The sequence below is a fragment of the Gracilinanus agilis genome, chromosome 2 (assembly GCF_016433145.1).
Source record: "Gracilinanus agilis isolate LMUSP501 chromosome 2, AgileGrace, whole genome shotgun sequence".
Classification (NCBI taxonomy): Eukaryota; Metazoa; Chordata; class Mammalia; order Didelphimorphia; family Didelphidae; genus Gracilinanus; species Gracilinanus agilis.
In genome coordinates, this window is record NC_058131.1 from 483,661,985 (window position 1) to 483,674,238 (window position 12,254).

General features: G+C 43.4%; 1 protein-coding gene across 1 annotated transcript in view; it reads left to right on the forward strand.

Moving 5' to 3' along the window:
• The first annotated feature begins 1,707 nt into the window (after positions 1–1,707).
• The window catches only part of VASH1 (vasohibin 1), a 31,229-nt gene continuing 20,682 nt past the window's right edge, over positions 1,708–12,254 (forward strand). The window contains exons 1-3 of the mRNA XM_044662099.1: positions 1,708–2,431; positions 3,201–3,493; positions 11,108–11,196. Coding sequence (XP_044518034.1) covers positions 3,209–3,493; positions 11,108–11,196 — 374 coding nt within the window. The 5' untranslated portion in view covers positions 1,708–2,431; positions 3,201–3,208. The remainder of the gene's footprint in view (positions 2,432–3,200; positions 3,494–11,107; positions 11,197–12,254) is intronic.

Genomic DNA, 12,254 nt, shown 5'->3' on the forward strand with positions numbered 1-12,254 from the left:
CAACGTATGGCTCTCGAGCCATATCTGGCTCTTTTGAGGGCCAGATATGGCTCTTTCTGCAGGAGGCATAAAGTTAATTTTTTTTCAGGCACTGTTACAAAGCGTGCACTGTGAGCACTATACGGCTCTCACGAAATTACATTTTAAAAAATGTGGCGTTTATGGCTCTCACAGCCAAAAAGGTTGCCGACTCCTGACCCAGAGGATGGAGACATCATTCTTGAATCAATAGCAATGCCCAAAGAGACAAATGTAATCCCTGATTTATAGGAAACTAATACAATACTCTCCACCTGTGGGAAAGAGTATCAATAAAAGGTTTATGTGAAAGCCTAAGAAGGGTCAAGGGAGAGTGAAACTGTATCTAATTAAGCTAATGATTTAAACTTCTGCTTGGAGTTTCTGCTGCTAGCCAGAAATACATTGAGAATAATACACTAATTTTCACTCCATACATCTTCAGTTCAGTGGTGCTGGCCTCCTGGCTCTCAAGGAACAAGACACAGGACCTCTAGACTCCCAAGTGTTTTCTCTGACTGTCCCTCATAGTTGGAACACTTTCCCTCCTCCTCTCTGATTACTGATTTCCCTGGTTTCCTTTAAGTCCCAGCTAAAATCCCATCTTCTACAGGAATTCTTCCCCAGATCCTCATAATTTCAGTTCCTTCTCTCTGTTAATTATCTCCTATTTATCCTTTACATAACTTACTTTGTACATATGTATGTTGTAAGTTCCTTGAGGACAGGGACTGTCTTGACTTAGCACAGTGCCCTGAATAAATGTTTATTGATTGATTATTGAGAGATTGATCACTCCCTCTGGGTCATTTGAATTACCAAGGGAAACCCAGCAGTTCAGAGGGTCAGTTGTAGAGAAGCACAGAGTGAGGAGTGCTATTACTGTTATTGTTTGCATCCACTGAACCATCCTCCAGTCATTTAGAATGTTAGAGCCAGAAAGATCCTTATAAGTCATTCTCTTTTTATGAATGAGAAAACTGAGACCCAGAGAACCCAAGAGACTTGTTCAAGGTCACACAGCTCAATAACAGGACTGGGACTAGAATTTGACCTTCTAATTTCTAATCTAGTATGTGGTTCTGCTCTAGGAAGCATATTGTGAGGCAAGGAAGAGCTTCTGGGGTAGATGCCCCAGGACTTCCCAGAGCAGAGCTCTGAATTGGAATGGGAGTCAGAAAATCTAAATTCTCATTCCAGTTCAGACATTAACTAGCTATACGGCTATGGTTAAGTGGTGTGGATTCTAAGGGCCTCAGTTTCTTCATCCATAAAAAAGATGACTAACCTAACTGCCCTACGGCACCAAGATGCTCTGCTTATTCTTCCCACTTGGTATCGTCCCTCGCCAAACTTCCTCCTCTGCTTTGACTGGGAATCTCAGGTAATTTCCCAGATCCACAGCATCCGAGCGTTGGTGGTAGGAGAAAAGGGAAGCATCTGCAGCTCCGAGACAACTTGGGGCAGAAGGGGGCCGGAGGGGGGAGTCTGCTGGCCCTTTAAAGGGGGGGACAGGGGACGCATGCGCGCAGAGTGCCTGGGTTGGAGACAGAGACACCGGGCGGAGTCTGGAGTCTGGTGGGGTGGGGGGGTGGAGCAGCTGGGGTACGCCGCGGCAGCTTTGCCCTTGTTCCCAGAGGCGGCGGCGACAGTAGCAGTGGAAGCAGCATTCCAGTCACAGAGGACGCAATGAGCATATGAACTCCCATCCTCGCCTGCTGCACCCCATGGACTGCCAGGGACCCGGGAGCAGCGCTGCTCCCTCCCGAGGCTTTGTAGCTCGCCTCTGGCAACATCCGCTGGCTGCTGCAGCTGGAGCTTGAGTCTCTCCTTGCAATCCTACCCCCATCCCCCTTCTTCCCCTCTGTCCTTCTCTCTCCACTCTTTTGCCCAGCAAGCAGGAGCCTGAGCCCCTTCTGCGCGTCTACCACCCTGCCCTGCACCCGAAGCATCCCTCCCTCTCTTTCCTCTTCCTTCCACTTCTTGGGTGATCGCGGGCTTCGCCTCCCGCCGCCTCCCATGCTGCATCCAGTCCCGGGCAGCGCCCCAGTGGCCGCAGCTCAGAGCTTGGTGACCTCAGCCGGGCGCCCAGTCTGGCCCCCTTCACCCTGTCTGAGTCCTACCAGTTGAGTCCGGGAAAAGGGACTCATATGAGAGAAGCTCTGAGATGGCATCGGTGGGAGAGCCTGGCACTGCGAAGTCACCAACCTCCCGCTAGCAGAGGAAGGGTGGAAACAAGAAGGGTCTTCTCTATATTGCCTTATCTCCTTCTCTGTCCTATCACCCACATTTTCTCCCTCCTTTCTCTTAAAAAAAAAAAATTGTAATTCCCCTCAGTGGGTTTTGTTGCTGTCTTGGGAGGGGTGAAGAGGCAGCGAGCGGTGGTTCTGGAGACAAAGACCACTTTGTAAAGGTAGTTGGACCGGGTGGGATGTATGTTTGCCAGCCCCTCGCCCCTGGTGGTGCCCCCTTCCCTGTGTGGTACAGCCGTGTATCCTCTTTTTGCTGTCCATCCCCAAAGGGAAATAGACAGTTCCCCCACCTTCTCTCTGTCCTTCCTCCCCACTAGTCCCGTCTCCCTAGGAAAAAACTGCCAGCAGATCTTCTGTTAGTGAAGCCGACTGGTCCATGAGAACCTTGGTCCCTCGGGCTAATGTCGTCTTGTGTGCCTTGTGGAGGAATTTGTTCTTCCTGAAGCTGGAACCGAGGGGCACCAAGTCAGTGCGCACTAATGTGCCTTGCCCTCTCTCCTTTTGAAGTTGATTGATCTGGGCTGTCAGGCTTCTGGCCCGTAAGACTTTTCTGTAACCCCGGGCTTCTGTCATTGTTCTTCCAGAGAGCTTTGGGCTGTGTAGACTGTCTGTGTTTGTATGCAGGCCTCTTAGTTAGGCTATGTTTTCTTTACCCTCTTCTGTTCTCTTTTTAACAAATTCAAGTATTACTGCAAGGTTGATTTCAGACAACCGAGAACCTTTCTGCCCTGGAGTGTACCCTGATATTGCACTGATTCTATCTTTTTTTAATTATTGTTTTATTATAAATGAACCACACCCTGATTTCTTAAAGGGGCCCTACACTCCGGTGGGTCATGTGTTGTCTCTCTGGCAGTGAGTGAGTCAATTCAGTCGGTAGTTTCCTGTGAGCTACCTAATTTTCCTTTCTCCGAAATTTTTTTTCTAAAGAGTTTGGGATGCCTGGGGGGAAAAAGGTGGGCCCTAGTGGCAGCGGTGCCATTGCCCCCTCTGGGATCAAGCGATCTGAAACCAGTGAAGGGGCTTCAGCACAGAGGGAAGAAGAACAAGAGGAAGAAGGGGATGAAGACCTCCGGGATGGAGGTGTTCCCTTCTTTGTTAACCGGGGTGGGCTGCCTGTGGATGAGGCCACCTGGGAGAGAATGTGGAGACACGTGGCCAAGATTCACCCTGATGGAGAGAAGGTGGCACAGAGGATTCGTGGGGCCACAGACCTACCCAAGGTGAGTCACTGTGGGACTCTTGAAATGAAGCTGAAAGGGTATGTGGGATTCTTGAACTCCATAGATCTCAGGGATACAAAAATCTGAGCCAAATGTATGCATAAAAGGAGTAACTGGTGATTTGAAGGACAGGGGCAGGTTCCACCTGTTTGGGAAAATCTTCTCCATCAGTGTCTGAAATGTTTACCATGTATATACTTCTCTGGGTTAAGCCCTATATTTCATCTAAGCAAGAGTTAGTTCATCAGATTGATTTTCTATAAACTAACTTGGAGAAGGATGGAAAAGAGAGGGAATATAGCAAATTTCATGTCATAGAAGTTGAGCTTTGATGAATACTTGTCTAGGTATATACAGGAGGTTTAAAAGGGCATTAAGGGGCATAGAAAAGTGTGGAGATAGGGGATAGACTAGATCACCCTTGAGGCACCTTGCATTGTTAGAATTTTCTGATGGTTCTTTAGCCCAGGTCTCTGCAGAATAAGGTACAGGAAAGTCCTTTTGGAAGTGAGCACAAGTTTAGAAAAGTAGCTAGAGAACTGACTAAGTATTCTGATAATCATTTGGGTTAGGATGACTAACAGAGGAATGAATGGGGGAAGGAAGGGTTTAGGAGTGAAAGGAAGAATGAATAGACACTAAAAATAATTTCTACCTAACAGTCTGGCTGGGGTAAATTGGTGGAGGAAAGGATCTCCATCAGACGAGGTGTTTATGGCACCTTGCAAGGCAGACAGCATTGTGTCTAGATTGTATTATACTAAATGCTGAGCATGTACATAAATGTGGATAAATATTCTTTGATGATAAGCTATTGTGAGAACTAGGAAGACCCCTCCTTAACATACACACATACACACACACACACCGAGTGAAGGATGGAAATCCTGAAATGGAAAACTCAGAAGAGATCATCCATGATTGCTTTAGCATTGAATAGGATAGCAGAGCTTCATGTATAAAAGGACAACTGGTATATCTGTTCCCTAGTTTCTCTCTGAACATCAGAAACATCTGAAGCTGGAAGTTTCTTATCCTTACACAGGTGTAATATAACTGTCTAAAGAGACATGCCCCCCTCTCAAGCCTGCTGGTTGGGGAGGGGGTATAGTCTTTGGTAAATTCTTTGGGTCAAGATTTTTTTTCCATAGGAAGGTTGAGGCAGGACCGTTGTGGGAAAACACTGGTGGAGTGGTATCAATTTATCTATGGGGGACCGTGATCAAAGTTTTGAGATTCAGGGGCATAAAAAGTTTTTTTAAGTGAGGTTGGTTGTAAATTCTGAAAGTTTAAACTGAGATTAAACTGAAATATGACTCTGATGGAGTGATGTTTGTGGATTATTGGCATCTTTTCTCAGGTGTGTTTTTTCAGGAAGAGGCCTTCCTCTCACTAGAGAATGATGTTAATGAAGTCAAACTCTCCTGATATAGTGGACAGAATTCTAGCCTAGGAGACCTGGGTTCTAGTCCTGTTTTATCAAGTGGCTTTATGGAGTGATTTTCCCAAGATCATACCTTTTTGAGCTTCAGGTTCCTCATTTAAAAATAAGGTTTTAGATTAGATGACCTCTAATTACCCTGTACAGTTCTAACATTCCATGATTTTGTTGTATATCTCAGCCAAACAATCACCAAACATTTATTAAGTGTTTACTATGTGACCCTGTGCTAAAGATACAGAGCAAGAGCAAAACCATTCCCTACTCTCAAGAAGCTTATATTCTAATGAGAGACAACATATATAAATGAGAACATAAAAGATGAAAACATAGGAGTGGCTGTGTGGCTCAGTGGATAAAGAGCTAGGCCTAGAGACAGGAGGTCCTGGGTTCAAATCTGGCCTGGGACAACTTCCTAGCTGTGTGACCCTGGGCAAGTCACTTAACCCCCATTGCCTAGCCCTTATCGCTCTTCTGGCTTGGAAGCAATACAAAGGGTTGATTCTAAGACAGAAGGTAAGGGTTTTTTGTTTTTTTTTTAATGAGCAATGTAAGAAGGGGCCAAGTTATAAAGAGCTTTAAAGGTCAACCAATTATATTTGATTCTGGAGGCAATATGGAGCCACTGGAGTTGAGAGAAGAGAGAATTTGACATGGTCAGACCTATGCTTTAAAAATGGAACCACAAATTTTATTCTTCCCTGAGTGAATAAGTTTTAAACAGATAACCTCGGGCTATATCCTAACTCCAGCCATTAGGCAGAGATATAAAGTTAGACACAAAGGGTACTGGAGAATAGAATGTAAACATCTTGGCACAAACCTAACACCATCATTGGAAAAATAATTATTACCCGTAGTTCAGTTCAACAGGCATTAAAATATATGCTTTGTGTAACAGTTAGGCTGATGATTCAACGGTAACAATGAAACAGTTCCTACCTCAAGGAGCTTATCTATTCCACAGGTAGTTGGCTAGTAATGTTTTCTTTAAATAAAAGAAGGGCAGCAGTAGGCTAGCTAGATGGATAGAAAACCAGGCCTGGGTCCAAATCTGGCCTCAGACACTTCCCAACTGTGTGCCCTTGGGCAAGTCACTTAAGCCCAATTGCCTAGCAGTTATCACTTTTCTGTCTTGGAACTTATACTTAGTATCAATTCTAAGATAGAAGATAAGGGTTTAAAAAAAGAAAGGCAACACACTGAGTTGAAGTTTATGTTAGGTTTTTTGTGTTTTGGGTTATTTTTGACTGAGCAGTGAAGATAGAGGATCAGAAGGAAATTTTGGAGAGGATGAGAAGGTTTTCAATCTCTCCCACCAACAGTTTCCTTAGAGCACAGAAAAGCAGACCAAAGTAAAATTACCTTAGATTTAGCTTTGGTATCCATCCTTCCCCAGACCCTCCACCAAAGTTTCCTAGCCAAAAGGGAACCAGGGATCTAGGTAGCACAGTAGATAAATCAACCAGGACTGGAGTCAGAAAGACCTAAGTTCAAATCCAGCCTTGGACACTTACTAGCTTTGTGGCACTGGGCAAGTCATTTACCTTCTGTCTGCCTTAATTTCCTCATCCATAAATAGCATCTAGCTTCCAGGATTGTTATAAGGATCAAGCAGGATCATAATTGTAAAAACACTTAGCACAGTGTCTGGCACACAGTAAGCACTATATAAATACTATCTAGGGAGAGTTTGAGTGGGAAAAAGTCAGCTTAGGGGTTTTGATTGTAACAGTGGTGGGGAAACGGCCTGCAGGGCTCAGGAAGATTTAAATTCAAATCCTGCCTCTTATAACATGCTAGTTATGGGACCACAGGGAAGTCATTTATCATCTTGGGGAACAAGTTATAGAAGAAATGCCAATCTATAGCTACTTGCCCAGGAGATAGCTTTAGTAATGTTCTTTCTTTGCCCAATTGTTATTGTGGTTGAGGCATTTCAGTAATGTCTGACTCTTCATGACCTCATTTGGGGTTTTCTTGACAGAGATACTGAAGTTTGCCATTTCCTTCACCAGCTTATTTGACAGATGGAGGAACTGAGGCAATCAGGGTTAAGTGTCTTGCCCAGGGATGCCCAGCTAATAAGTGTCTGAGGTCAGATTTGAACTCAGAAAGATGAGTCTTCTAATCTGCAGGACCTATCAATATTATTCATTGCAATTAAATGTCTGAGGCCACATTTGAACCCAGGAAGATGAGTCTTCCCTGACTTCAGCTTAGCACTCTATCCACAGTGTCACATAGCTTTCCCCAACCCTGTCCATAATCCTGGTGCTCCATCTATCTGTTTTGTGTTCTAGAGATTTAAAAAAGTACTAATAAATGCAAATGGTTTATTAAAAAGCAAATAAATTATTTGTAAATAGCACTTAATTGTATAGGTTTAAACTAAATTAGAATGGGTAATAATTTATAAACAGTGCTTTAACTATTCTAGTTCTGTCTTTAAAATGAATATAATCTTCTAGAAGTCCCCAGATCTGCCAAGAATCTGTGGCACCTGCAGCGGCCCAGCAATCAATTAGAGGCTGTTAGTAGGCTCAAGTTTGATGCTTCTTCGCCATAATTCTGATTTAGGCTTGGGGAAGCATGGGTCTGCTTTCCTCCAAGAAATAAATAAATAGGGCAGGGTGTCTTCTATTCAGACATGATCAGGGACAATCCTATCAAATTATGGAGGATGTGGTTACAGTAGCCCTGAGACCGAATTCTCCACTCTGTGACTCCATCAATACTTGAGGTTTCTTTTTACCCTTTTCCTGGTGATAGCTTTCCTCCTCTTCCTCCCCATTGCTGTTGTATTTCTTGAATGTCATCAAAAGTGTCATAAAAGGAAAAGAAAATAAAATAATCTATGACATTTATACAAAATTTTGCAGTTTGTGAAGGACTTTCAATTATCTCATTTGAACCTCACAAGAGCCTTCTAAGGTGAGGCGCTAGTGATATTATCTCCACTTTACAGAGGATAAAACCGAGAGTCTGGGAGTTAAATGACTTGCCCAAGGTCACACGACCAGTAAGAATAAGAGGTAAGGTAAACTTTCTGATAATTAGCTATAAGAAAATGTTTGCCTATGTCAGTGAGATTGTAGAAGTGGGAATCCAACATTGCCTAGCCCTACTGCCTTAGAATCAATTGATAGTATCAATTTTAAGAGAGAAGGTAAGGATTAAAAAAGAAGAAAAAGAAGGGATCTTAATGATCTAAATTATCTAATTGAATCATTCCCTCTTCTAATCATTCTTTTTTTTAAATCTATACTAATTCCAAGACAGAAGTGTAATAAGGGTTAGGTAACTGGGGTAACTGCTAGTTTCTGCTGGGCAGTATTTGAGTCAGCCTGGAGCTTTCAGTGAGTTTCTTCCAACCATCAGGACTTCTGCTCTGTTCTTCCTGTCTTAAAGGGTCACATAATTAGGAAGTGTCTGAGGCTAAACTGAGACCCAGGACCTCCCATCTCCTAGCCTTGCTTTCTTTTCACTAAGCCACCCAGCTGCCCCCTAACCATTCATTTTCAGCATAAGAAAATAAGTTTCACAAAGAAAAAAGACCAAAACCCAAGCCTAAAAACCTGTCTCATCATCTATAGTTGTTTAAAATCTGTTCCAGTACTGAATCTTTTGGCCTGGTCCAACTCACAGATATGTCTAAAGAATTAATTGCGATGATGTATGTAAAAACATTTTGGCAGCTATAAAATACTACATAAACATAAGATGATAATGATGATGGTAGTGGTGGTGGTGGTCCTCCTGCTTCCTTGCATATTCCCAGGCCCATTGCATTAGACATTTTCCTTTGGAATGACAAAAGACAGATCCATGGTGGTCCTTAGCTCCCTTGGCTTAGGGGAAGGAAGGCTCCAAACCTTCAGCTTTGTTGACTTATGACAGCAGCCATGTCAGTGGGGACAGAAAGAAAAAGAAAACAGAAGCTGCTTCTCCCCCGCAGAGATGTCATCTGTTTGAGAGTTAAATTTGTTGCTAGGGACATCCCAGGCTGGAGGAGCTGTCATAGGGGGAGGGAACCAGACAGAAGCTCTGGAGCCCCTGCTCTCCTCCATTTCCAAGCATATCTTTTAGAGCCTGAAGGAAGAGCCTTACTCTGATAAACTCTGAGTGTGACTGACTACAGCATTACTCACCTCCCTTTCTCTGCTGGAGCCCAGCCTCACTCTGGGTAGCCCCATTTTTCTAAAGGTCTGAGACAAAAAGAAACAAAAGCTCACCAGCATGGGTTATTCTACCCTTATTCTACTTCTAGTTTCTTCTTACACTTCCCTTTATTCTAGACAAGTTGAACCATATCACTCAGAAGCCTCTAGTTCCTCTTTTAGGTAGCAACTGGAAATCTAGGAATCCATGGATTGGGCCAAGATTTCATGGTAGAGTTGCTGCCCAGGATTGTTCAAATAGAGGAGCCAAGGATACATAGGGATGAGTCCTGTATTGGTGAAGGGGAGCCCAATGAGGGATGGGCTTTGTTCCTAGTATAAACTATAACTGGAAATCTGATTCTGTCTACAGGAAGGGACCCTGTGCCATATTTGCCTTTTTTGGGTCAATCAGAATACCTCCCCATTCTCAGCTATGTTTATTTTTTTTCCCCAACAAATTGTGGGTCTTAAGGCTTTATGGGGAGGGAAATGGAATTCCAGGAAGGTCATTGATTGAAAATAGCATCCACTAGTAGGAAGGCTTAGACTTTTGTTCACTGCCCTCCTGAGATACCTTAGCATGAATATGGAAAGGGTAGAATCCATGAAAATTTAGTGGCCAAAATTGTGGACGCCATGAACCACATTAGTGGTATAACATGAAGTCTTGCCAAAAGAGAATGTAAAAAAGTGTGAATAATTTCTACATTTGTCTTTTGAGAGCCACAGAAAGACTTGTCTGCCCAAAACTTATCTCCTCCTCCTCCCTGCCCCCCCTGCCCCATCTCTCAGTCTACTGGAATGGTAAAAAAAAAAAAAATCTCACCATTAGCTATTGCTTTGAATTGAAGTATCAACCCTCCACAAAACCCCTAATATAATTAACCTATTTTGCCAGGGAGGAGATAACACATTAGTCAATTCATATCCACTGGCACAAGAGCATGGATTTGATCATCAGATTATCAGACTGTCATCTGGCACAAGGAAGGTCCCAACGAGCAGGCTATGTCAAACAAATAAATTTTAATGTGCCTAAACTCAAACACAAAACAAACTTCACTGTTTTAAAGCCCAGAAGGTGGAGAAGGAGGAAGGTGAACCTAGTAAAGAGCAAAATTTCCCTCTAGCAAGGCAGAGCAGCATCTGGTTTGGCATTTATAAAGCCAGAGTTACCTGAGACACTAAGGCCAAATGACTTGCTTGTGGTCACTCAGCTAGTCCAGGTCCACAGTGAGACTTGAGTTTGTTGTTGTTCAGCCATTTCAGTCACGTCCGACTCTTAGATACTGGAATGGTTTGCCGTGTCCTACTCCAGCTCACTTTATAGATGAGGAAACTGAAGCAAACAGTATTAAGGGACTTGCCCAGGGTCACACAGCTAGTAAGTGTCTGAAACCAGATTTGAACCCAAGAAGATGAATCTTACCGACCCCAGGTCTGGAACTCTAGCTACTGTATCACCTAGTTTCCATGTTTCTGTCTCCAGCCTGCCTCTAATGTCCTATGCTGTGTTGCTTCTTTTGTGCTTTCTGAATCCAGATATTAAATTTTGACAAAATAGCATAATCTTAATCTAGTAAAATCTAGTAATATTATATCTAGCAAGTTTTTTTCCATATCCCAGTGAAGTAGTTTGAACTATACTCAGGCATACTTATTTCTAAAACTATCGCATCAAAAACTAAACTGAAATCTAAATGTCCTTCAAAATTCCCAGAGTCCCCCATTATTGATAGTTGAAGTCTAGGGAAAGAGTCTCTGCCCAAGTCTGGATGTGATACCATGAGGTGGGGAGGGTCAGGTGACCCTGGGCATCTAATTAGAGACAGTGCCAAAGGAAATAAGGATAGACTGAATTGAAAGAGGAGTCCGAGTTGAGGGATGGAAGAAACCAATTTCACTTGTTTTGTACCTTGTCCTGGAATCAAGTCTGGCTTGACTTAAAAGTTCAAGAACCAAGCTTCCTCTTCCCTTGTGACCAGGATTATATTTCTTTTGTTTCCCCAGACTCCCATACCAAGTGTGCCTACATTCCAGCCATCCACATCGATCCCTGAGCGCCTGGAAGCCATACAGCGTTATATCAGGGAGCTGCAGTATCCTTTGCCACGCTGGGTTATGGTCTTTCCCTGGGGCCACCTAAGTCTATCCACAGGAAGGTACCACCATGTATTCTATTACCCTGAGATGGAAGCTGAACCCTTATCATGGAAGGTGTTGGAAAGCCATTTGTGATCATCCCATTTTATTGTGGATTAAATGAGAGAATAATTGTAAAGCACTTAACATAACCTTGGCACATTTGTGATTGGCCTTTAGTCATGGCCGACCTTTCATGACTCCCTGCACCATCCTGCTCATTGGGTTTTCTTGGTAAAGATATTGGAGTGGTTTGTCATTTCCTTCTCCAGTGGATTAAGGCAAACAGAGTTTAAGCCCAGAGTCACGCAACTAGGAAGTGTCTGAGGTCAGATTTGAACTCGGGTCTTCCTGATTCCAAGCCCAGTGCTCCATTCACTGTGCCATGTGGTTGCCTAGGACAGTACAGGTGCTTAATAAATGTTTTCTCCTTTCCCCTTCTTCTTGTGGACTCCCTCATACTTTCTTCTATTACTAGAGTTTCCTTGTAACAACGATGTGCAGAACTTTGAGTCTAAGAAAGCTCAGTCAAGATAGAACTCCAGACCTATTGTTGGCTTCTGACTGAAGGGAAGAACTAGCTCCAAAAGGGTCTAGGATGTCCATTAAACTCAACCAAGCATCTTCCTCTAAGGGGTCTGCTATGTAAGAATCTACTGTGTACTGTTTAAAAGGTACTTTTGAGGGCTATGAGTGAGTCACAGATAAGGATCAGAGTCAGAGAAAATCAGCTCCAGAGTAAGAGAATAAACAAAAACAGCATAGAGTACTAGAGCGTGGAGTTGTTGTTATTCCATCATTTCAACTCTTTGTGACCCCATTTAGGTTTTCTGGCAGAGATACTGGAATGGCTTGTCATTTCCTTCTCCAGCTCATTTTTTACAGATGAGGAAACTGAGGCAATCAGCATTAACTGACTTTCCCAGAGTCACACAGCTAGTGAGGCCAGAATTAGTCGGGAAGAAGAGTTTTCCTGGTTTGAGGCCAAGTGCTCTATCCACTGTGCCACCTAGCT